This window comes from Brachypodium distachyon, chromosome 2 (genome assembly GCF_000005505.3).
Source record: "Brachypodium distachyon strain Bd21 chromosome 2, Brachypodium_distachyon_v3.0, whole genome shotgun sequence".
Classification (NCBI taxonomy): Eukaryota; Viridiplantae; Streptophyta; class Magnoliopsida; order Poales; family Poaceae; genus Brachypodium; species Brachypodium distachyon.
Genome location: NC_016132.3, coordinates 15753184 through 15779228, shown reverse-complemented (window position 1 = coordinate 15779228; position 26045 = coordinate 15753184). Strand labels below are relative to the sequence as shown.

The 26045-nt window shown below is 44.9% G+C and overlaps 5 protein-coding genes, 1 long non-coding RNA gene and 1 pseudogene across 6 annotated transcripts; 3 read left to right on the top strand and 4 right to left on the bottom strand.

Moving 5' to 3' along the window:
• Positions 1-1346: 1346 nt before the first annotated feature.
• On the bottom strand, positions 1347-2694 carry LOC100825589 (transcription initiation factor IIB-2). The gene has a single exon (XM_003565916.2). It carries the CDS (start codon positions 2612-2614, stop codon positions 1598-1600), a length of 1017 nt encoding a protein of 338 aa, XP_003565964.1. The 5' UTR covers positions 2615-2694; the 3' UTR covers positions 1347-1597.
• Positions 2695-5149: 2455 nt separating this feature from the next.
• LOC104583106 (ABC transporter B family member 5) lies at positions 5150-11248 on the top strand. The gene is made up of 13 exons (XM_010234836.3): positions 5150-5429; positions 5504-5887; positions 6112-6166; positions 6261-6436; positions 6721-6942; positions 7013-7251; positions 7496-8021; positions 8109-8382; positions 8457-9090; positions 9158-9386; positions 9616-9882; positions 9969-10232; positions 10350-11248. Exons 2-13 carry the CDS (start codon positions 5621-5623, stop codon positions 10992-10994), a joined length of 3798 nt encoding a protein of 1265 aa, XP_010233138.2. The 5' UTR covers positions 5150-5429; positions 5504-5620; the 3' UTR covers positions 10995-11248.
• LOC112270675 lies at positions 11141-12743 on the bottom strand. The gene is made up of 2 exons (XR_002963073.1): positions 11547-12743; positions 11141-11385 (listed from the first exon to the last, which is right to left on the bottom strand). It is a non-coding gene; the product is annotated as an uncharacterized LOC112270675 (long non-coding RNA).
• Positions 12507-12567, bottom strand: LOC112271232 (annotated as a pseudogene).
• Positions 12744-13902: 1159 nt separating the features above from the next.
• LOC100825283 (ABC transporter B family member 5) lies at positions 13903-20213 on the top strand. The gene is made up of 12 exons (XM_010232767.3): positions 13903-14268; positions 14473-14527; positions 15056-15231; positions 15499-15720; positions 15791-16029; positions 16342-16867; positions 16954-17227; positions 17304-17925; positions 17996-18224; positions 18472-18738; positions 18826-19089; positions 19207-20213. The coding sequence occupies exons 1-12, from the start codon at positions 13999-14001 to the stop codon at positions 19849-19851; spliced, it is 3789 nt and encodes a 1262-aa protein (XP_010231069.1). The 5' UTR covers positions 13903-13998; the 3' UTR covers positions 19852-20213.
• A 374-nt stretch (positions 20214-20587) lies between these two features.
• On the top strand, positions 20588-22562 carry LOC100824978 (pentatricopeptide repeat-containing protein At1g07740, mitochondrial). The gene has a single exon (XM_003565914.4). It carries the CDS (start codon positions 20879-20881, stop codon positions 22172-22174), a length of 1296 nt encoding a protein of 431 aa, XP_003565962.1. The 5' UTR covers positions 20588-20878; the 3' UTR covers positions 22175-22562.
• A 347-nt stretch (positions 22563-22909) lies between these two features.
• LOC100824675 (uncharacterized membrane protein YuiD) lies at positions 22910-25558 on the bottom strand. The gene is made up of 5 exons (XM_014898360.2): positions 25211-25558; positions 24293-24449; positions 23726-23776; positions 23471-23566; positions 22910-23108 (listed from the first exon to the last, which is right to left on the bottom strand). Exons 1-5 carry the CDS (start codon positions 25393-25395, stop codon positions 23049-23051), a joined length of 549 nt encoding a protein of 182 aa, XP_014753846.1. The 5' UTR covers positions 25396-25558; the 3' UTR covers positions 22910-23048.
• Positions 25559-26045: the final 487 nt, after the last annotated feature.

Here is a 26045-nt window from a genome sequence, read left to right as displayed (position 1 = left end):
TTGATCAAATTAAGCCCAATCCCGAACCGTATCATCTGCCTGGTTTATCCCTACTGAATTTCTGTTCACACATACCAAACATATACTTTTGTTCCCTTTTCCTAAACACGTTGGATGACCCATGAGGTACACTTGTCATACCACTTGTACATACGCATCCCCCCGGTGAGTTTGCGCCCCCGTCAAGTTTTCGGAATTTCCAAAATGCATGTACCTTATATGTACCGTGAATTCCAATTTTTTATGCAAAACTTGGTCCGCTTATTTTAGTCTGTCAAACCTAGATGCAAGTAGGATCCCGTTTAATTGGCTTGTTAGTTAAAAAAATGTTCAAATTTTGATTTGAAAATTTGAAGGTTAGCCTAGAAGTGGACCCGTTTGCATACGTATTGTAAAGTACTGTTTGTTTTTTGCACCTGTAAAAATATGCTTAAAATATATACAGTAAGTCAATTTTTCTTATGAATTTGACAAATGGATACACCTTTAATTTGATCCATTTGAAAAAACTAGGAAAACAGTTTTTCAATTATGAACAAGATGCGATTCCCTTACTTGATTATATATATGCTGGAGAAAATAACATGGCTGAGTAACATCACTAGCTGTCTTCTCATCTAAAAACAGAGTAACATCAGCTCAGCAACCCATGTCAGATTCTCTAAATTAGTGTGTATATCCAAAATGATTGTGCGCTGCAATTCTTCTTCGTTTTAGTTTTGAAAAGGGGAACCCTCGATTTCTATGAATAGAAACCATGAAGGGGAGTTCACTCTGCCTAAGTGTCAATTGCTACGTATCTGATTATCTGCCAGATGATGGTTTCACATTTCCATGTGAGTTTCTGTTTCGAGGCCATTAAAATATGTGGGGTACAGGGATTTTCCGTTCTGCCGAATTACACTGAAATCAGCGGTTTCAGTTTTCAATTCTGGCCAAAGCAGTCAGATTCTTGGTTGTATTTCGCTGAAACTCAACCAAAGCGCCTATCTTAGCTCCTATTGATTCTCTTCGTTTTATTTTCGAAAAGGAGGAACCCCTGATTTCTATTAAATAGAAACCTTAGAAGGGGAGTTCACTCTACCAACATGCTAAGTTTACCAATTCAAAGTATTCAAAATTGTGGAGTCCAGGAAAATCCCTTTCAGCCGAATTACACTGAGATCATCGGCGATTTCAGTTTTCAATTCAGGCCAAACCACTCAGATTCTAGGTTGAATTTCAATGAAACCCAACTAAAATCTGAATTTGGTTCGATTCTAACGTGACACCAAAGAGTCAAGGTTATTCGGGGTTAACACAAACCACCGAATTTTCGTCCAAAAAGGTCGAACCTTTCTCTCACGTTCCCGTGATCAATCATACGAGTCGTACTTAGCAAACCACCTCTCAGACCTCAGTTCATGAGTTTGGGACCAACGAATGAAGCACGGATTCACGAATGATCGGCACTTAGAAACGGATGAGTCCAACATAAACTTAGCATGTCTAAGACATATAGTTGCCAAGCACACACGTACGGGACATGGCAAACACGCATGTGCCAAGGATCAAGAACGGGTCCTGCGTGTGCCAAGGCCAAGCATCAATGAAAGCGTTAATGGCCTGCAGCAGGAGCAGGGCGCGCGGAAGAACCGCGCGGCGGGCGCTCAGCGAAAAGCAACTCCGTGTGCGGGACGAGGTCCTTGTGCGCCTCCTTGATGGTGCCCTCGGCGACGCCGGTGGCGGCGGACACGTCCTTGACGGACCTGCGGGCGCCGGCGCGCTGCACGACCATGTAGATGATGGCGGCGGCGATGGACTCGGGGTTGCGGCGCACGTCGAGCTCCATCTCGAGCCTGCTCACGGCCTCCTGGGCGGCGAGCATCTGCTGGTTGCCGAGGCCGAGGATGGAGCAGAAGCGGCGCAGGTAGCTGGTGGCGCGCACGACGCCGATGTCGAGCACCTGGCCGTCCTCCTCCCCGAGCAGCTTCTTGATGTGTGTCGTCATCTTGCCAATGTCCTTGCGCGCCGCCGCCCCCTGCGCCGTGACGGAGGCCAGCTCCTTGTACGTCCGAGGCATGCCTTCCTTGCGGCAGGCGACGTAGAGGCAGGCGGCGTAGACGGCGTCGCGGCTCCGGGCGCCGCGCGGGCACCCCTTGGCCTCTTCGAGCCGCTTGAACGTCTGCTTGGCCGAGTCCCGGATGGTGGCCACGAGCCCCAGCCGGTCCGCCATGTCGGCGATGCCGCGGAACGCGTCGACGAGCGCCGTGTCGGGGGCCGGGCCGCCGACGTCGAGCATCATCCTGGGCAGGTGCAGGGCGGCGGCTGGGTCGGACCCGGACCTGGACCTTGACTTGGACTTGGCCGAGTGGACGATGCAAGTGGAGAGCAGGCCGTCGCCGCGGAGGAAGGGGTCGCCGGCCGAGCCGACGCGGCAGGGGTCGCGGTCCTCGCCGCCAGCGCTGTCGTCGCCGAAGACGCGCCACTCCTGTCCCTCGTCGATGTAGTGCTCGTCCAGGACCATGCCGCAGTCGGTGCAGATGGTGTCGCCGGTGCCGTGGTCGAGCACCACCTCCGTCGCGCGGTGGCAGTCCGTGCAGTACACCCGCTCGTCCGCCGCCGAGCAGTACATCGCTGCTGCTGCGCGTGCTCTGCTGTTCAAGCTCTCGTCTAGGTTTGGGATTGCGAGATTGCGAATTTGCGATTGCGGTTTGCGGCGGCGGCAGGGGTTGTGGGGAAAACGAGGAGGGGAGGAGGGGGTGGGCGGCTATTTATTGACGATTTAGGTCGGTTCGGGGGAGCGGACAGGGACGCGTGTCGGCTTCGGGTTCGTCCTTGGGGTTCGAATCGTGTACGGACTCCATCCGGGCCGTACGTCCGTGCCACTCTCTTTCCTTGCTGTTTCCGTTTAGCAGTAGAATTGCGCGTTGAGCACGTTGGGATTTTCTTTTTTTCTTTTTCGAACAAGGTTGGGAAAACACTGAACGTACTGTATGTTAAAAACGGACGTTCAAAAAAGACGAAGCGATAAAACAAAATGTCTTGCCAGTAACCTAGGCCATCACTAGGTTCAAAGGTGGATGTAAACGAAAGGCGTAGTACATTGTACTACTTTCATTTTGTCTTTGTTTTCAATTGCTTGTGAATATCTGGTTGGTAATAGTGAACACTCAATTCTCTAAAGAGGACAAATTGTTATAGTTTTTTGAGAAAAAGACGGTCGATTCCGTCATTCGGTTAGAAGAAAAGCACCGTACAAAGAGGAACAACTAAGTTTCCCGGGAAAAAGAGAAAAAGAAAAAGACGAGACCAAGCTCTACTCTAAGTAACGAAGGAAGTACTAATATAATACAAAGTATTTAGAACATGTATAATGATTGACAAGGCAGTATTTTCTTATGTGTTTCATGTCATTTAGAAAAGATAAGAAAACATATTGTATAATAAGTCATCTCTTATTGCATTATCTTACAATTAATGGTAAAATGAATAAAATTAAATAAATAAATGTTAAGAAAGGTGAAATCTAGTACAATGAGAAATTTGCATTTTCTTTGTCTTATCCTTCTTGTGAAGAGATCATCTCTTAGATAGAAGAAAGCTAATGCCTTTTTTTATTTCTCTCTCCTCCACATCAGCAAATTATCCTACGTGCCATCGCTAAGAAAAAGCTGACTCGCCCCGCCGTATACGCAGCTTATGTTTTAGTACAGTGCTTCAGCTACGAGTGCATGATGAATCCAGGAGTGACATTGCAAAGCACGGACATGAAGTCATAAAACAAATATTTTCACGTCGGCAAAGGAAAAGAAAGGAGCCCAGAAGCAAGCAAGACCATTCTCAGTGCATTGTACTGTGTTGATCTATCTTACACATTAAATTAAATACTCCATTCGTCTCATATTAATTGTCTCAAATTTATCTAAATATGAATTTATGTACACTAAAACGCGTATAGATACATGTAATATTTTGATAATTAATATGAAAAGGAGGGGGTCTTGTACGGAGTATTTTTAAAAGGAAAATGCACAATCCTGTCGAAATCAATTGGGTCGAAATCCGCCTACGGCCTGCTGACGACGGGCTCACTGGGAAAGGTGTGCTAAAGAAGGCCGCAGCATTGTTACGGGTCACCACGGGCCTAGCTACCAAAACGCCTTTCCCTAATCCCTAATTTACTGTCAGTGCAGGTCGTGATCGTGGGCCGACTTACAAAACTTACACCGGCCCGTGCCAGGCTCGACTGTAAATTAACAGCTGAAGTTTCTGGGGTCAAAAATACAAGACAACTTTGACAAGCTCACGTTCAGATTTCAGACACCCGACGTGAATTTTTTGGCACTTATGAATTCATCAGAAAAGTAAGTAAGATTCTCCCCTTTCCTTCATGAAAATTAGGAAGATTAAATTTACTTTGGTTTCGATCGTGCAGTTACGCAGATCAACATGAACTACAAGGTTCAGTAATGTTTATTTTTCTTCTCGGACGTGTCATTTTCATTGAGAAAAAAGCGCAAGAAACGCAAGTACAATCCGGCAACACGAAAGAGCCAAAAGGCTCAAAGAAACGAAAAGAAAAAAACCGAAAAGAAAGAAAAAAGCCTTTGTGCAACTATACATTACTGAGCCAAAAGGTTCAGTAATTAATGTCCCTGTGGCATTTTCCAGCGCTTTTAGTGGCTCGCCCTAGTGATGGTGACTTCCACATAAACCAGGGGCCAAATGGAAACTTGACATAAAAAATTGGGAAGACAGAACCAAGCCATGGCATCCACTGAAGCTTACATCCTCATCGACGTCAAACAGGACAGCATTGAACCATTCTCGTAGTAGACGTCAAACAGGACAACACTGAACCTTGTAGTTCCTGGTTTCTATTAACAGAAATCGGAGGGGAAACCCTCTTTATTAAAAACAATCACTTCACTTCGTCCAGGAACATCCAATCAAACATACGAAACATGAGTTGATACTAAGGACCCAAGCACAGATCCCTGTGATCTTATCTTTGGATGGCTCCTGCAGCTGCGAGTCGTGATCATGTGATGGCTAGTTGTAGATCTGGACGCCCAACTTTCTGCGATAGCCCCTACCAGGTAAAGACGAGACATACTAATCACCAGATTTGCAAAGTTAACGACCAAGTCAGTGTTATTTACTATACTAGCAGGAAAACTACCAAAGTTGTTGTGATGTAAACATTCAATCAAGTGTCCTAGTCATCTTGTGATGTAGACACTTGCTAAAACAGCTGGCTGTATACATTAAAACTAGCTGTCTGGCAAACAAGAACTCCCAACGGACGGCACTTCCAATCCCTGCCAAGATCTCAGATTTTAGTTGCTTGCTTTCATCATGAATTAGGTCATGGGGCTGCCCAATCAGGTTTTATCATCCTGCTCGCCTATAGGCTGTCAGGCAGTCCTCACAGCTTGTGGACCAATGTATGTGTCATTTTCCTTTTGTTACTCAACTGTTAACTGCATATCACTTCATGGTTACTCTTGTGAAAACGCAGTTACCTGCTAAGTGCTAACTAACAAGACATCGACACTGCAAAGGCAGGAACTATACCCTCCAAATCTCCACATAACAGGCAGAGAGGCATAGACAGACAGCTAGTTGAGTACCTGGTATGCATAGCATGAAGGAAACAACCACTGCTGGAGCTGCTGATGGAGGAGAGGAGAATGGCACGAAGAAGTTGGACAAGGGTGGTAAGGCGCCGTTGCATGAACTGTTCAAAAACGCAGACGTCACAGATGTGGTGCTGATGCTGGTCGGCACAGTTGCGGCGGTCGCAAGCGGCATGTCGCAGGTGGTCATGGCGATCATCTTTGGGCGGATGGTCGACGCCTTTGGGGGCGCCACCCCCAGCACCATCCTTCCCCGAGTCAACAAGGTACCATTTTGCTTCTGCATGCATATGCAAGCCTGCAACGCCATCAAAACTTGTCATGTATCATCTCGTCTGATAGGTTACAGAATACTGATGCGGAATTTCACATAGGCATTACACTTGTAAGAGGTTCTTAATTTGCCATGCCCTTCATTTATAATAGTTTTTTTATTTCATGGTATCAGAGGAATAGTGATTTTGTAATCTGGATGGCATATTTCTTTCAGGTGGTTCTAGAGTTTGTCTACTTAGGTGTTGGAACATGGCCTGCTTGTTTTCTCCGTAAGTATGATCTGCAGAAATGATCTTTATGCATGATATATTTGCACGATCACTGAAATCATTCTAAACCATAATACATATGCTTAATTACCAGAGATATCATGTTGGGCGGTGACCGGGGAAAGGCAGGCAGCTCGCACTCGATCTTTGTATCTCAAGTCGGTTCTGAGACAAGACATGGCATTCTTTGACACGGAATTAAAAGGTGGACATGTAATCTCTGGTATATCTGCTGACACAACTCTAATTCAGGATGCTATTGGTGAGAAGGTACAAACCCAGACAGCTTCTTATTTTGCTTCACCTGCCAGAAAAGATAAATATGTTGCTTAGCTACTACTGTTCCAGTGATGCTTCAATTTCTATTGCAGTATAGTTCTTCCTCTTGTTTTCCTTTCCTGTTTTGGGGGTTTGTAGGACCATCTCCTAGAGTCAATAAATTTGACGACAATATGATGAGTAGTAAAAGGCTGATATTTTCCACATTAACGGTATACAATAAGTCATAATCTTCTTTAGTTTTCGTTTTATATTTCCCCATTCCTTTTCTCTAGGCTGGGAAGTTTTTACAGCTTCTTGCCACTTTCCTTGGTGGGCTTGTGGTGGCGTTCATCAAAGGCTGGCTCCTAACCCTTGTAATGCTTTCTACTATACCACCGTTAATCGTTGCTGCTGGAATCGTCTCGAAGATGCTGTCCAAACTATCTAGCGAAGGCCTAGCATCATACAGCGATGCAGGGGATATTGTAGAAGAGACAATTGGATCCATCAGAACGGTAGGCCATTTATTGATGCTGCAATCATGAATGATAAATCCTCAATTAACCAGTTTTCAAACTGTAATAGGTGGTTTCATTCAATGGCGAAAAGAAAGCCATGGCCCTATACAAAAATCTCATAAAGAAGGCATACAAGGGTACTGTCAAGGAAGGGACTATCCAAGGCTTTGGCATGGGTTTCCTTTCCTTCATGAATTTCTCCAGTTTTGGATTAATTGTATGGTATGGCACTAAGTTAACCCTCAGCAAAGGATACAGTGGAGCAGATATCATGAATATATTATTCTGCATCATGTTAGGAGCAAGGTTAGTATTGACCTTAAATATTCTTCCCCAACTTACTAACTACATTCAACCAATAGATTGACATATGTTATAGTTACAACAAGTTGCTAATAATAGCTAGTTTTAGTAGGAGAGAGAGGTGCAGTGATGTCTTGCAGTAAATTCTAATAGATATGGCTCTATCCTTAAAAAAACACTACCGCAAATCTAATCTTAACATGCTATCTGTATTCTAACATGTGAATTTCCAATTCTTTGGGGGTAGATCATTGGGTGATGCAACCCCCTGCATTGCTGCCTTTGAGGAAGGACGAGTTGCAGCTTACAGATTGTTTAGAACAATCAGCAGGAAACCAGAGATTGATTATGATGACACTACTGGTGTTGTGTTAGAAGACATCAAGGGTGATGTAGAGCTCAGGGATGTGTTTTTCAGTTACCCAAGCAGGCCAGAGCAACTAATATTTGCTGGATTTTCAATGCATGTATCCAGTGGCACAACCATGGCCATAGTTGGTGAGAGTGGGAGTGGCAAATCAACTGTGATCAATCTGGTTGAGAGATTTTATGATCCACGGGCTGGCGAAGTGTTGATTGATGGAATGAACATCAAGAATTTTAAACTAGACTGGATGAGAGAGAAGATTGGCCTTGTTAACCAGGAACCAATGCTATTCATGACATCTATCAAGGAGAACATAACCTACGGAAAAGAGGATGCAACACTTGAAGAAATCAAGAGAGCAGCTGAGCTTGCCAACGCGGCAAGATTCATTGAGAATTTGCCTAATGTACATAAATTAAACACAATCTGTTTAATAATAACCCAATCCCGCATATACAAACATAAACCTAATGACGTCTTCATATGATTTCAGGGTTATGAGACAGCAGTTGGACAACACGGTGCTCAGCTCTCAGGGGGGCAGAAGCAAAGGATTGCAGTCGCAAGAGCCATCCTAAAAAATCCGAAAATCCTTTTGCTCGATGAAGCTACTAGTGCTTTGGATTCAGAGTCCGAGAGAGTACTCCAAGAAACGCTAAACAAGATCATGGTTGGGAGGACCACGGTTATCGTGGCGCACCGTTTGAGCACTGTTAGGAATGCTCACTGCATCTCAGTTGTTTCTGCAGGGAAGATAGTCGAACAAGGTTAGTATCTCCACTGCTCATCTTTAATTAGCCTTTTGCCAAACCAGATCAATAAAATTGAATGATTCACATAGGGCATCATGACAAATTGGTAAAGGATCCTAGTGGGGTATACACTCAGCTTATTCGGCTACAAGAGGCACACCAAGAAACTGTGTACCAGTTAGATGCTGGATTATCAGGTCCATTGACTAAAAGAAGTCAATCACTCAAACAATCAATTAGTAGAAGTTCAGCTGATAGTGCACTTCATGCTTCAAACCTCCCTGTCACCTTGCCTGGGCCCATTGGATTACTTGAACATGATGGTGCAGATGATGAGAAACATAGCAAGACCACTGATGGCAATGTATCCAAGAAGGCCCCAATGGTCCGCCTAATTAGCCTAAACAAACCAGAAATGGCAGTTCTACTATTTGGTTCTCTTGCGGCAGCAATTGATGGAGCTGTCTACCCAATGATTGGTGTGGTCATGGCTAGTGCTGCAAATACATTTTATGAAGTACCAGCAGACAAACGACAGAAAGATTCTACTTACTGGGGATTGCTGTGTGTTGGGGTGGGTGCAATCGGTTTGATATCAAAGCTAGCAAATAGCCTTCTATTTGCGATAGCTGGTGGGAAACTTATAGAACGCATTCGTGCTTTGACATTTCAAAGTATAGTGTATCAAGAGGCTGCTTGGTTTGATCATCCTGCAAATTCTAGGTGAGTATCTTGATCTATTCGTAGAATGGAACAATCAGATACTAACTTCCTTTTTCACCTCTTGTAGTGGAGCACTAGGTGGAAGGCTTTGCATTGACGCCTTTAATGTGAGACGTCTTGTAGGCGGTAACTTGTCCGTAATGGTCCAATGTACTGCAACCCTTCTTTGTGGAATAACAATAGCGATGAGTGCAGACTGGAAGCTTACACTGGTCATCTTAATTGTGATTCCTTTAATGGGTCTCCAGGGTTATGCTCAAGTGAAGTTCTTACAGGGATTTAGTCAAGATGCTAAGGTGAGCCATGAATTACCTTTATTCTATGGATGTTTATTTAGCCCCATGTCCCTATTTTTTCCCCCTCTCGATACATACCTCATGCTTACAAATGTAGATAAGTTAACAGATTTCATTAGCAGTAGCCTCTACTACAATGTTGTGAACAGTGCTTTTAGAAAATGAATATGTGTGCCACTGTAATCTATGGTTCTCCTTCATTTCGTTTCTGATTGATATGTGATCATAGATCATGTATGAAGAAGCAAGTCAAGTTGCAATTGACGCAGTTGGTAACATCAGAACAGTGTCGTCTTTTTGCGCTGAGAAGAGAGTGATGACAAAATACATTAAGAAATGTGAAGCTTCTAAGAATCAGGGAATTCGAACGGGAATAGTTGGTGGCCTTGGTTTTGGTTTCTCATATATGATGTTATATGTCACCTCTGCTCTTTGCTACTATGTTGGTGCTAAGTTTATTAGTCAAGGCAATTCCAATTTTGGCAATGTCTTCAAGGTAACCACTAGGAACCATTTCGACAACAACAAAAGTTCTCCATCGATACCTTATCTTGACATTTGCTTCAAATTATTATACTGCAGGCTTACTTTGCTTTAGTATTGGCCATGATGGGAGCATCACAAACTAGTGCTATGGCTTCTGATTCGACGAAGGCAAATGATTCTGCAACTTCAATATTCGCAATCTTAGATAGAAAGTCTCAAATCGATTCCAGCAGTGTAGAAGGTTCGACCATGGAGCTTGTCAGGGGTGACATTGATTTCATGCATATCAGCTTCAAATACCCATCCCGTCCAGATGTTCAAATATTCAGTGACTTTACCTTGAACATAACTTCTGGACAGGTCCTAACTAAACCAGAAGTCTAATTTTATCATCTTCTCTCAGTTATTACGAGGTCCACATTTACTATTCTTTGGTAGCTTTTCTCAAAGACTTACTTAGTATCCTATTTATTGCAGACTGTTGCACTGGTTGGTCAAAGTGGCAGCGGCAAATCTACAGTAATTGCTTTACTAGAGCGTTTCTATGATCCTGATTCTGGTGTAATCTTATTGGATGGAGCGGAAATAAGGAACCTAAAACTCAGTTGGTTGAGGGACCAGATGGGATTGGTAAGCCAAGAACCGGTACTTTTCAATGACACCATACGAGCCAACATAGCATACGGAAAGCATGAAGAGGTAACTGAGGAAGAAGTTGTCCAAGCTGCTAAAGCAGCCAATGCCCATGAATTCATATCAAGCATGCCACAGGGTTACAACACGACAGTTGGAGGGAGAGGAACCCAACTGTCAGGTGGGCAAAAACAGCGCATAGCTATTGCAAGGGCTATTCTCAAAGAACCAAGGGTACTGCTTCTAGATGAGGCAACGAGTGCACTAGACGCCGACTCAGAGCGCATCGTTCAAGATGCATTGGATCGCATTATGGTTGGCAGGACAACTGTCATTGTGGCACACCGCCTCTCGACGATCCAAGGAGCTGATGTAATCGCAGTTCTGAAGGACGGCACGATAGTGGAGAAAGGAAGGCATGAGACACTGATGGGAATCACTGGTGGAGCATATGCTTCTCTCGCAGAACTTCGCCCCAATGCAACATAATACAAAGATTTCAGGCATTGGAATCAATTCAAGATACTACAATTTATGCTTAGCCTAGGCAATCAAGACACATGTTTACCACTTTAGCAGTGGAAATGCAGGCACCTTAACGAATGTATAAGAAAGGTTCCCTCGGCGATGATAGCTTGCAGCCAAAATAGGGAGCAATGCATTTCCAAGGTCTACCATTCTTTGTAAGTGTAGCATACAATGTATCCAATGTTGAGCTGGCATATATTATAATTCTCTAAATCTGTCCTTGCATCAAGCGACAATACATAGCAGGTCGTGGTGTTGGTAACTGTTAAGTACATTTGTAACTGAATGAGTGTTGTCAACTACCAGAGTGCATCGATCACCAAATGAATGTAACTGAATGAGTGTTGTTTCTCTGGGGAAAAAATGTAACTGAATGAGTGTTGTTTCTCTGGGAAAAAAATGTAACTGAATAAATTGGCTGCAGAAATTGAACAACATGATGCTCATCTTAATTCCCGACCTAAAATGACGGAAATACCGTGAAGGGACGATACTATCGTTCAAGTACAATACCTGGCACATACTGCGGCGGCGCCATGGACGGCGGCGTGAAGGTATGGGCTGGGACCGTCTAGCGTCCGGCGAGCCAGACCATGTGGGACGCAAGGCTCCTCCGCGGGCAGGGGTCCCCCGTGCACTGCGCCATCACGTGCAGGTTCGCGGGTGCGGCGATCTCCTCCGCGGCGAACGGGGCCCGGAGGAGGGCTGATGCCTTCTCTGCTGGGAGCATGCCCCAGGCTGGCCTCTGGCGCACCGGATCGGCGAGCTTGCGCCGGCAAGGGGGTGGCAGGCCAAGGATGGGGAAATTTTGGCTTCGGACGCCCTGGCTGATCTGGTGCAGCCGTGTGCAGCCCAACAGGCTTACAATTTTTATTTTTTTGAAGAAACTTGAATCTACTGTATCACAAAATTGCAAATCTTTGTTGGATCTACAAGTTGAAAAACAAAAAGGAACTAAGGATTTAAATTGCATACTAAGGCCAATCCCAGTGGGAGTATCTTGGACACAATATCTACTTAGAAAACACATGAGCCATGTATATGGAATAGATGAATAGATCCAATATGATGGCTGTAAAAATATACTCCGTATCAGATATGATGGCTGCCAAAATAATAATCCAATATGATGTATTGTTGATTAAAAAGTTCTACACTGAGTGCTGAAAATTGCGTTCACTAGGAATTTGTACGAGCAGAAAAGACGGAAGAGCAAAAAAAGAAGGCACCAGGGGCATGCATGGCTGAGGAAGGAAAAGGACCTCCACGCAAGAGAGTAAGGATCGTTTTGTACAGGCAGAAAAGACAGAAGGGGCTCCAGGGGCATGGCTGAGGAAAGAAAAAATCAAAGAGCCTGTGCGGAAGAGAGCAAGGATCCGTTTGTAATAGAAGAGAAGACAGAACACAGCAGCGCGAAAGGAGGCGAGGGGTATATCTGCGAGAAAAAAAAAGGGACCACAGCGTAAAATCCCCAAAAAATTGGACCATTTCTCAATGTATGCGTGTCATCCTTGCGCAGGGGCCATGCTAACCTAGGGACAGCATAGAAGGTAGCGAGGGAGTTTATATGCTGGTCGGAAATCATCGTGCTAGCCGATGTGGTACTAATCTGTTTGCTCCTCGCCTTGACCGCCCAGCGCAGCGCACGCCAGCCCCGCGCGAGTCAGCCATACGTGGGCTTTATTCTACACCGCCCAACTCAACCCGGTATAGACCCAGTCACGACCTCTTGCGGCCTTTCTCCAAGCTAAACTAAATTCTTTGTCTGTTAGCGGATGTGCTAGCGCCGGGTCGCTGGTGACAGCGTTAATTTTTATTTTATTTTGGAAGGAGACAACGTTAATTCGGCCGGCCGGATGGGTGCTGATGATCGATGCAGATTGCAATTTGGTGTGATGGATCCGGCATTTTAGGTCGAACAGTACGTGGAATTGATAAGCACCAAAAACGTGATGGATCCGGCATTTTAGGTCGAACAGTATGTGAACATGGACCATGATAGCCAGTTAAGTGCTGGTTCAATATTGCCCTCGTCATGAATTCGGTTGTTGGGGTGCCCAATTTGGTTCTATCATTGCGAGTCGATAAATACTTCCTTTATCGGAGAGAAGTCTTCTGACGGAGACACCTGCAAAAGCCAAAAACAGCACAGGTCGTATTAAATTCAGCAGCAGAATTCAACTTCAGTATACTGTCAAGCAATGGCAAGAGCAAGAAGAGATCACATATTCAAGCTGCCCATCATCATGGATTTCGGTTGTTGGGCTGCCCACGCAAGTATTTATCATCGCGCCCTTTCAATCACGGTCAACAGTATTTCAGCTTCTAGTTGCTGTCAGTGCCATGCATAATTCGACCGTGGGGCTGCGATACATGCATGTTCTATCCTCTAGGCTGTCACCATATGGGTCATTTTCTTTTTGTTACTCCATCAATGATCAGTGGCTACTCTTGTTACTCGAGAAAAGTTATGGTTACTCTTCCGAATGCTGTTACCAGCTACTGTGTCTATTTCTAAATATAAGGTTGACTAAGTTTATAGAAAAATATACTGACACGACAACATCAAATAAATAGATATACTATGAAGATATATATTACGATGAAGTTAACAAAACTAATTTAGAGTTGTACGGAGTAGATGTTAGTAGATTTTTCTATAAATTTGCACAAACTTTAACTCTGACTTAGAACAGAAGTAAGGCGAGTAAATCATTTTGTATTTAGCAACGAAGGGAGTACTAATTAACAAGATTGACTACATTGCCTGCTAACTACCAAGACGGATACCTGCTAACTAACAAGCACGGCATCGGCTCCTTCAAATAGAAACGTACGACATCGGCTCCTTCAAAGAAAAACGTATGACATCGGCACTATAAAAGCTACGGCTACTTTACACACGTAGCAGCCAAAGCCATAGTACAGCTACTCAGCTAGTCTAGTACAACCTGGTGGCCATAGCATGGGAGAAACAATCACGGCAACAGCTGTGAAGGGTGGATATCAAGAGAAGGAGAATGGCACCGAGAAGAAGCTGGCCAAAGTTGGCAAGGTGCCGTTACATGACCTGTTCAAGAACGCAGACGCCATGGACGTGGTGCTGATGCTTGTCGGCACCGTCGGAGCGATCGCTGCCGGCATGTCGCAGGTGGTCATGACAATCGTCTTTGGCCGGATGGTCGACGCCTTTGGGGGCGCCACCCCCAGCACTGTCCTTCCCAGAGTCAACAGGGTAACCCCTTTTGCTTCTGCAAGACTACAAGGACACAATGAAGTTTGGCATTAGCATGCATTAAGCTGCTAAGAGATTCTTCTTTTGACGGAATGCTAAGAGATTCTTGATTCATAATAAGCATATGCATCGAAAGTTTTTGTTTTATTTGAAAATATCAAAAGCAATAACAGATTTTATATCTAGCTGGCATATTTCTTTCAGGTGGTCCTAGAGTTCGTCTACTTAGGGATTGGGACATTGCCCGCTTGTTTCCTCCGTAAGTATGATTGGAAGAGATGCCATTTATGGTATCTTTTGCATGGTTATTCTCATTGAAGCATGACCAGTACACATGCTATTATGGTACCTTAATTTGCATGAGTTTTCGCATTATTTATATACTTCCTAGAAGCAAGATACAACTAGATCCTATCAAATGCTACTAGCCCTCGTCAAGCAACACCTCTCCTGGCCACCTGCTACCCAGGGGATGATGCTCAAGAACAAAAAACGTTCCAGATAGTACCATGGTATAATAGTTATGTATTGTGTTGTAAATTAATGTCATACTTGACCATGTAAATATAAGAGGGTATATGAGTATATTTGACGATAGTTGAACTCGATCACTATTGTCTTTGATCATATCAGTACCTTGGAACAGCATCTATTTGAGCATGATAATACACGTGAATAGCACAGGCTCGTACTCAATATCAAATCGCTCATTGATGCTTTTGCTGCATCGATCAAAATCTAGAATGTCACTAAAATCATTCTTAACCATAATATCTATGCTTACCAGAGATATCATGTTGGACGGTGACTGGGGAGAGGCAGGCAAATCGCATCCGATCATTGTATCTCGAGTCGGTCCTGACACAAGACATGGAATTCTTTGACACGGAAACAAAAGGTGGACAAGTAGTCTCTGGGATATGTGCTGACACAATAGTTATTCAGGAGGCTATGGGAGAGAAGGTACAAACCCTGGAGCCTTTCTTTTGCTTTACCTGCGACAGAAAAGATAAATATATTGCGTAGCTACTATTCCAGTGGTGTCTCAACTTTCAACTTCTATCATTAGAGTATAGCTCTTCATCTTTATCCTTTCCTGCTTTGGAGTTTGGTGAACCATCTCTGAGAGAAAATGAACTTGACGATAATTTTACTAGTAGTAAGACTGGTAAAGTTCACCATTAACAGTTTGTTATTCCTTCTTTTACATTTCCCATTCCTTTTCTCTAGGTCGGGAAGTTTCTACATCTTTTTACAACTTTCCTTGGTGGGTTTGTGGTGGCGTTCATTAAAGGGTGGCTCCTAACTCTTGTAATGCTTTCTACTATACCACCAATAATCTTTGCTGCTGGAATCGTATCGAAGATGATGTCCAAAGTATCTAGCGAGGGCCTAGAATCATATAGCGATGCAGGGGATATTGTTGAACAGACAATTGGATCCATAAAAACGGTACGCCCGGTGTCGATGCTGCAATCAAGAATGACAAATTCTCAACTAACATGTATTCATATTATAACAGGTGGCTTCATTCAATGGTGAAAAGAAAGCCATGACCTTATACAACAATTACATAAAGAAGGCATACAAGGGTACGGTCAAGGAAGGGACTATCCAAGGTTTTGGCATGGGTTTCCTTACCTTCGCCACTTTCTCAGGCATTGGATTAATTCTATGGTATGGAAGTAAGTTAACCCTCAGCGGAGGATATAGTGGAGCAGATATCATGAGTATATTGTTCTGCGTCATGATAGCAGCAAGGTTAGTATTAACGCAAAAAAAAACAGCTTACTAATTAAATTCAACCAATAGATAGACATGTATAGTAATTTAAAACATTTGCTAATCCTTGTTAGTTTTAGTAGGACATAGAGGTGTAGCCACGTAGTCATGTCTTGTGACTCTTGTGATTTGTAACAGATTCTTGAGTTGCCACCAATATCTGCCTCTCTCCTTTAAAAAATAAATAAATACAAGTAGCTAGTTCTGACACAAGTAATAATACTTCCACCAATACAATATTAAGATAGTATGTCTGCTCTAACATGCAACTTTTCAACTGTCTGGGGGTAGATCATTGGGTGATGCAACCCCCTGCATTGCTGCCTTTGAGGAAGGGAGAGTTGCGGCGTACAGGTTGTTTACAACAATCAATAGGAAACCAAAGATCGACTATGATGATACTACCAGTGTTGTGTTAGAAGACATCAAGGGTGATATAGAGCTGAGGGATGTGTTTTTCAGCTATCCAAGCAGGCCAGAGCAACTAATATTCGCTGGATTTTCAATGCATGTTTCAACTGGCACAACAATGGCCATAGTTGGTGAGAGTGGGAGTGGCAAATCAACTGTGATCAATCTGGTTGAGAGATTTTATGATCCACGGGCTGGCGAAGTGTTGATTGATGGAATGAACATCAAGAGTTTTAAACTAGACTGGATTAGAGGGAAGATTGGCCTTGTTAACCAGGAACCAATGCTATTCATGACATCTATCAAGGAGAACATAACCTACGGAAAAGAGGATGCAACACTTGAAGAAATCAAGAGAGCAGCTGAGCTTGCCAACGCGGCAAGATTCATTGAGAATTTGCCTAATGTACTTAAATTAAACACAATCTGTTCAATAATAACCCATCATGCATATACAAACATAAACCTAATGACTCCTTCATATGATTTCAGGGTTATGACACAGCAGTTGGAGAACATGGTGCTCAGCTTTCGGGGGGGCAGAAGCAAAGGATCGCAGTCGCAAGAGCAATCCTAAAAGATCCGAAAATCCTTTTGCTCGATGAAGCAACTAGTGCTTTGGATTCAGAGTCTGAGAGAGTACTCCAAGAAGCGCTAAACAAGATCATGGTTGGGAGGACCACGGTTATCGTGGCGCACCGTTTGAGCACAGTTAGGAATGCTCACTGCATCTCAGTTGTTTCTGAAGGAAAACTAATCGAACAAGGTTAGTGTCTCCCTGCTCGATCTTTCCGTTGTGTTTGTGCCAAAATAGAGTAATAAAACTGAAGTGGTTCATTTAGGACATCATGATAAATTGGTAAAGGATCCTAGTGGGGCATACTCTCAGCTTATTCGGCTACAAGAGGCACACCAAGACACTGGCGACCACTTAGATGCTGGATTACCAGGTTCATTATCTAAAAGAAGTCAATCACTCAAACGATCAACTAGCAGAAGTGCAGCTGGGACCAGTCATCATTCTTTAAGCCCTCCAGACAGCTTGCATGGGCCTACTGGATTACAAGATTATGATGGTGCTGATAGCGATAACACTAATGGCAAGGTCTCCAAGAAGGGCCCGATGGGCCGCCTAATTAGCCTAAACAAACCAGAAATGGCATTTCTTATATTTGGTTCTCTTGCGGCTGCAATTGACGGAACTGTCTACCCAATGATTGGTTATGTAATGGCTACCAGTGCTAAAACATTTTATGAATTACCAGCAGACAAGCGACAGAAAGATTCTACCTTTTGGGGATTGCTCTGTGTTGGGTTGGGTGCGATGAGTATGATATCAAAGCTAGCAAATAGCTTTCTATTTGCAATAGCTGGTGGGAAACTTATAGAAAGAATACGTGTTTTGACATTTCAAAACATAGTGTACCAAGAGGCTGCTTGGTTTGATCATCCTGCAAATAATAGGTGAGCTATCTTGATCTATTCACGAAAATGGAACAGTCAAGATACTAACTGTCTCTTTCACCTCTTGCAGTGGAGCACTAGGTGGAAGGCTATGTGTTGATGCCCTTAATGTGAGGCGTCTTGTTGGGGGTAACTTGGCCTTGATGGTCCAATGTACTTCAACGCTTCTTTGTGGAATAGTAATAGCAATGAGCGCAGACTGGAAGCTTTCACTGGTCATCTTAATTGTGATTCCTCTAATAGGTCTCGAGGGTTATGCTCAAGTAAAGTTCTTACAAGGGTTTAGTCAAGATACTAAGGTGAGCCATGAACTAGCTTTATGTTATGAACTTTTTATTTAGTATTAGTTTTGCTTTCTTTTGTCCTTCCTAAAGCGCAAAAGCTCGATAGGTATACTGAATACGGACCTCATGCTGAAAAAATGTGGATAAGTTAGCACATTTCATTAACAGTGCCTCTGCTACAATGCTGTAACCAGTGTTGTCTTTTAATGCACATGGGTGCCAATTGTAATTTATGTTTTTTATGGTTGATATGTGATCATAGACCATGTATGAAGAAGCAAGTCAGGTTGCAACTGAAGCAGTTAGTAACATCAGAACAGTATCGTCTTTTTGTGCTGAGAAGAGAGTGATGACAAAATACATTAAAAAGTGTCGAGCTTCTAAGAATCAGGGAATTCGAACTGGAATAGTTGGAGGCCTTGGTTTTGGCTTCTCATATATGGTGCTGTATTCCACCTGTGCTCTTTGTTACTATGTTGGTGCCAAGTTTGTTAGTCAGGGCAATTCCAATTTTGGCAACGTCTACAAGGTAATCAGTACGAATCATTTCAACAACACCAAAAGATTCTTCATGAACATTCTATCTTTATATCTGCTTCAAAATATTGTAATGCAGGCTTTCTTTGCTTTAGCTGTGGCCATGATTGGAGCAACACAAACTAGTACTATGGCTTCCTGTTCAACCAAGGCAAATGATTCTGCAACTTCCATATTCACAATCTTAGATAGAAAATCACAAATTGACTCCAGCAGCATTGAAGGTTCAACTATGGATCTTGTTAAGGGTGACATTGATTTTATGCATATCAGCTTCAAATACCCATCCCGTCCGGATGTTCAAATATTCAGTGACTTTACCTTGAGCATTCCTTCTGGAAAGGTCTTAATTAAACCAGAACCCTAATTTTCTCATCTTCTCTCAGTTATTCTGAGGGTCCAATCTGCTGTGCTTCCGTAGTTGTTTCCAAGGACTTACTTAGCAACCTGTTTATTGCAGACTGTTGCACTGGTTGGTGAAAGTGGCAGCGGCAAATCTACAGCAATTGCTTTACTAGAGCGTTTCTATGATCTTGAATCTGGTGTAATCTTATTCGATGGAGTGGACATCAAAACCTTAAAGCTCAGTTGGTTGAGGGACCAGATGGGATTGGTAAGCCAAGAACCACTACTTTTCAATGACACAATACATGCCAACATAGCATATGGAAAGCATGGAGAGATAACTGAGGATGAGATTGTCGTGGCTGCTAAAGCGGCCAATGCCCATGAATTCATATCAAGCATGCCACAGGGTTACAACACGAATGTTGGAGACAGAGGAACCCAACTATCAGGCGGGCAAAAACAGCGTATAGCTATCGCCAGAGCTATTCTCAAGGACCCGAGGGTACTTCTTCTGGATGAGGCAACTAGTGCGTTAGATGCCGAGTCAGAGTGCATTGTTCAAGATGCATTGGATCGCATGATGGTTGGCAGGACAACTGTCATCGTGGCACACCGCCTCTCGACGATCCAAGGAGCTGATATAATTGCAGTCCTGAAGGACGGCACAATTGTGGAGAAAGGGAGGCATGAAACACTGATGGGCATCGCTGGTGGAGCCTATGCTTCACTTGTAGAACTTCGCCCCAGCGCAACATAATACAAAGATTTGGGCAACGCAATCAAGTTGGACTCATCAATTTGAGATACTATAGTTTACAGTTGCCTTGGGCAATCTAGATATATTACTATGAAACTGCAGGCGCCTTAATGAATGTATAAAAAAGGTTCCATGGGTGTGATATCTTGCAGCTAAAAGATGGAACATGACATTTCCAATGCCTAGCATTTTGTGTACAGTGTAGCATAAAATGTACTACGGAGTATATAATTTTAAGCTGTATGGACAACCTAGGGTGGTGGTAGGTACCTTGGGAGGTTACCAGTTACCATCTCTTGTGATCCTCGTCGACGTTGAGCCAAAGAAGGCAACAAGTGTGTCCATCACGAGCTGCAAGTAAACTAGCGGGGTTCAGAAAGTGAATATTGTGATGCTTTTCGTAATAGGCGAGCTAAAATGAGAGAAATAATGTGAAGGGGGGGTCATGTTCAAGTACTCCGTAGTTCAAGTAGTTCAAGTAGTATACCTGGCACAGACGCCGGCTGCGACTGCTGGATCAGCGGCGCCATGGACGGCCGCTTGCCGGGTATGCAATGTAACCCCATGAACGCGCAGGCAGCCGCTCCGCCCGTTCAGCGTCCGGTGATTCAGAGAGACCATGCACGACGCGGGGCTCCGGCTGCACTCCTTGGGCAGGACCGCCACCGCCAGCGCGCCATTGCGTGCAGCGTGGCGTTCGCGGCGACCTCCTCGCTCGGCGGCGAATGCGACCCGGAGGGCCTCCGCGGATGGGGGACGGGTACGCCTGGAGGCAGTTCTGGAGCGCCGGATTTGTGGGGTTGCGCCGGCGTGCTGCACGAGGTGGCAGAGGGGCGGCGGTGGCGGGGATTTTTGGCCTGGAGCCCTGACACTTGGGCAAGGTTCGCTCCTTAAGACTACGCAGCGAACGTCACATCCTAGATTTCTCTGTCGATCGCCAATTATTACGTTACCGTAAGTGCGTTTACGTAAACTCCACCCTCTCGTACGCTTCCGCGATTCGCAACGCCGGTGTCTGCATTCACCGATGCCCTTCGCCACCGCGACCCACCGCCGCGATCCCAGCAAGCTTCGCTACAAGCCAAAGCCACCGCCGGAACCGCACCCGTTCCTGCTCCACCTCAAGACGCTCCCTTCCCCCGTCGCCGCGGCGGCCGCGTTGCTCTCGGCGCCGCGCCGCCTCAACGACCACCCCTTCGCCTCCTGCGTCCTCTACCGCCTGGCCCGCGCGCGCCTCTTCCCCATCCTCCTCCCGCTCATCTCCGAGCTCCGCTCCCGCCGCGCGCCGCTCCGGGGCACCGTCTTCGCGGCCCTCATCGACCGCCTCGGCGCCGCCGCCCGCCCGGACGCCGCGCTGCTCGTCTTCCGCGCCGTCCCGGCATTCTGCTCCCACTCCAACGCCACCTTCCACGCGCTGCTCCACTGCTTCGTCTGCAACGGCCGCCTCGACGCCGCCCGGGACCTGCTCCCTCGCGCAGCCAAGCTCGGCGTCCGCCCCAATGCCGTGTCGTACAACATTATTCTCAAGGGGGCGTGCGAGCGGGACGGGTTCGTGGGCGCCCGCGTGGTGCTCGACGAAATGCTCGGCCGCGGCGTCCGGCCGACGGTCGTCACTTTCAACACGCTGGTGGGCGCGGCGTGCCAGGAAGGGGAGCTGGGTGGCGCCGAGCGGCTCAGGGAGGAGATGGTGCGCAGGGGCGTGACGCCCAACGCCGTGACATATTCCCTGCTGATGCGCGGGCTGTGCGACGCCGGACGGCACGACGACGCCAAGAAGATGATGTTCGACATGGAGTACCAGGGCTGTCAGACCGAGGCGGTGAACTACGGCGTGCTGATGAGCGCTTACGCGAGGCAGGGTAACATCGATGGCGTCAGGGGGCTGCTCTCCAACATGCGCAAGCGCAAGCTCAAGCCCGACGACGCGAGCTACAACGTCTTGATCAAATGCTTGTGTGACAACGGCAGGGTGGTCGAGGCGCACAAGGCGTTGGTCGAGATGCAAGTCAAAGAGGGCACCGTACCGAGCGCCGCGACGTACCGCGTCTTGGCTGACGGGTGCTGCAGCGCTCAGGATTTCGGGTTGGGCCTGAGAGTTCTCAACGCCATGCTGGCAAGCGGGCATTGCCCTCTGGCTCACACCTTCAGGCACCTGGTGAAAGGGCTCAGCGAGGACGAGAAGACAGAGGAAGCCTGCTTCGTCTTGGAGAAGATGGCGGAGAGTGGGGCGTGGATGGACGCTGAAGGGTGGCAGTCTCTTGTTACATGTGTTTGCAGCGGCAGTGAGGTGAAGCTCCCAGATGAGTTAGCAATGCCATCTTGAAATTTTCAGTTCCTGACTTGTCAGCACAAGACGCTAGGCGTTTCGGGTTCTTTTTTCCTACTCTTTGTCTTGCTTCATTCACATTTCCCAGATGAGTACCATTTGGTTGTAGCCTGAGCTTGGTATAAAAAAATGGTTATAGCCTGAGCTTTAGGCATGCATCCTTTGTGAAAAGGAAAAATGTATACTTCTCCTAGGCATGCACCTATTACTTTCCTATAGGTAAAGGCACCAAAACGTTTCATTTGAATTGAAAGCATTGGATGCTATAGAATTTGAGACTGGCTAGGTAAGGGACATTGAGAAAGGGAAAACAACTGTACATCACAAAGATTGGTACTAGGGATTTTCACGACAACTAAAGTACTCCGATCCATATTAATTGTCTTATGGATGTATCCGATCCATATTAATTGTCTTATGGATGTATGTATGGCTAAAAAAAATACTCCCTCCGTCCCAAAATAAGTGTCGTAAATTTGTACAAAATCTTATACAAATTCACGTCGGTTATTTTGAGACGGAGGAAGTAATATGGATCTCATCGGAGCACCTTTAGCTAGTGCATCAGCTATCTGATGTTTACTTCGACTTTTCTGCAAAAGCTGGTCTGTTTGTTTTCAATTAAAAAAATCATGTGCAGTTTTCAAACACTCCAATATTGCTTAGAGTAATGATTGTATCCGGGGACCACCATCTGTCTACTAGCACAAGATAAGCTATAAAGCAAAGAGATACGCTATCAACAGAAAAGCATTTTTCATAGCATTGATACGAAAGAGAAACTTTACACAAGAGTGTTCCACCATATAAAAATAGTATAGACTGCGTATAAGGCAAATGCCAGTTATAAGAGGCAAATGCCAACTATTTCTCATACAGATTTCCCCATGGCAAATGCTACAATGCAGCCAACGAGCGCTCCAGCAAAAACCTGCACAAATCCCATTTATCGACATGAATATGCAGTCACACATGATGACAAGAAGATAAATTGATACATTGCTAACAATTGGGAAATATGGGCATACAACTAGTCGTCTATTTGTAAGGTAATGGACCATGGTATACCAAAATTTAGTTTCTTACATTAGCATGAAATAGGAGTCAAAACACATTTGATACAAGTGGAAGTCAATTGGATCTCATCCGTCATCCAAAGGCAATGGAATAATTTAACATCCAACAATAATTAGTTGACTACTACAATCTTCATTTTGTGGGCATGGCAATAACTTGAGTGCATGTAATATATTAACTGTGCATACACAAAAGAAGAAATATGAATAGAGCTACCTGAAATGGACTGTGTCCGAGAGGTTCCCGAAGCGGCCTAAAGGTAGAGATAATTGGATGGTCCGGTGATAAATCAGAAACTATTAGATTTAACAACTGCAACAAATTTATTACAGTATTAGAGGATAGTAAGAAAATAATACTCGTAGTTCACTGGCAACACACATAGAAACATAAAGTAACAACACCATGCAATAATGATACTATAGGACAATCACTGATGTTCACAATGTGCATAGAAATCCATAAACTTACGGCAGCTTGGCGACCTGTGTGCCATCTGACTCCCGATGCATCATACATTACCTGCAAAAGAAAACTTATATTAGAAACCTATTCTAAGAAAAGAGCTAATGTTGATGTGAATGCAGTCAAAGCTGACCTTTTAAAAACAAAATGTTTGACAAAAAGGAAGCTAAGAAGTTGAATTGGAAAGAAACTATTTTATGGCACAGTTGTTACTTAGTATAGAAACAATTGAAGTATAATAACGAGTTCCTGAACTCACAACTGCATCTCTATCACTATGTCCTGACAAATTTTCAGCAAGATGTCTTAGAAGAGAAAATCCATACCCACCCACATTAAAGGAAGAAGCACTCAGATTTATATTGAATGGGTACTGACAAACATGTGTATTGGAAGAGCAAACAAATAATACCAAAAAAAGGTAGAGGATCTTACATTCCTATAATTGTTTATGGGAACGAAAATAGTAACGAGTATAGCAATTTCTAAGAAAAAGGGACTCTTGATTGTCACATTTACTTGATTGAAAAGAAAAAAAGAAATGCATGGAACCTAAATAGTTCAAGTACATACAACGGCAGCAAAAACCAATGCAAGGGCAAACACGGAGCTATCTCCGCCTTCTTGATGGCCAACCGCCACAGCCAAACTCCCCACTGTTGCAGAAAGAGATGAAATAACTCCAGAAGAGGTAAGAAACTTTCTTGCATCCCATTTCTTCTCCTTTAACCTGCATGTCTAGGACGAAAAAAGTAAAGCTTAATGGAACATCAGTGCAAACTCTCCAGCTACAGCTATTCTAAACATACAGTCATACACTGCCAGTTGATCAGTCATTTCATCTTAGCAGGATAGTCTTCATTCATACATCATCGATGCAGAATTTGCGCAGTGTAAATAGTACACTTCTAGATTTACGAGTCATTTGGAGTTACTAGTACTCCCTCCATCCAACAAAGAATGTCTCAAGTTTGATCAAATTTGAATGCATCTATATACTAAGTCATGTCTAGATACATCCAAATTTTGACAAACTTGAGACATCTTTTGTTGGACGGAGGGAGTACTATACTTGTGCCATACATCAGCCCTACTCGGATGTCAGGACTTTGCTTAGATTTAAATAGGACACTCATAACAACTATCTAGTCCCGAATGGCAAATAAAACGAGGTCACTGGTTTGCAATACGGATGGCATATAACAAATCGCGTGGATATCGACCCAATAAATCCTTATCCCCACATACATCCTTCTACAGAAGTAAATTCATCTCCACCATGAGCCCACTACAAAAGCCAAACCAAATTCGGCGCTTCCACATCACGAGAAGAAACCCGTCCGCTAAGTTTCTCCACGAACGATCCCACTTTTCGGGAAACCAAAAACGCGATCGCACCAACTGAAGAGAGATCGCACCGACACCGGAAAATATGGGGGCAACAGCACCGCCGCGTTAGATCTAGAGAGGGGGGGAAGAGGGAGTGCGCACCAGATGGAGAGGAGGTTGACGAAGTTGGCGAAGGCGAAGGCGAGGAGCGCGGCGCCGAGGGGGAAGTTCCCGCCGCCGCCGCCGCCCGCGACGGGGGCGAGGTCGGCCGCCGAGGGCGTGGACGGCGGCGTCCCGGTCCCGGCGCCGGCCCCGTGCGCCGCGGTCAACATCTCCGTGCCCCTCATGGCGCCGTCGGTGGTTGGGGGCGGTTCACTGGCTCTGGCTGGCTCCCCTTCCCGTGTTGAGTTCCTCCCTTTCGGGCTTCTTCGTCTCTCTCGCGGGCTCTCGGGAGTCTGGCGAGTTTGCCGAGTCAAGTGCTTCCCTGAGGCTTAGCAAAGTTGTTGGGCCTCTCAAACGGTTAGGTCCTTTTTGATTCGTAGAAACGTTTGAATAGAAAAGGCAACAGGGTTGCGCATTCGATGACCCCAAGCTAAGGTCACTCCCAACGAATTATGGTTGTAACCATTAGCAGGAAGAAATTTTTTGACGGTCGGTGATAATCTCTTTGTCATTCAGATGTTATATCTCGAAGATTGGGAGCGTGTGATTGATCGAGCAAGGGCCATGGTGGTATGGGAGATGGACTCTTCTCGTTGATCCATACAATTGTATGGATTTATATAGAAGGACATTATCTTCCTAAACTTTACGAAATCCTTGTTCAAACCCACTACCCGTTGGAGCCATTTAGGAAAGAAAAGGTAGTATCCCTGTCATGAGGCTTTGGTCACTAGATGCACGCGGTGGGCAGCGCCTGAGGCGATTATATCCGTGTTCTAATTTGCGATGGTATGCGTGTTGCGCTCACTCGATTTGTCAGCAGTGTGTAGGAAGT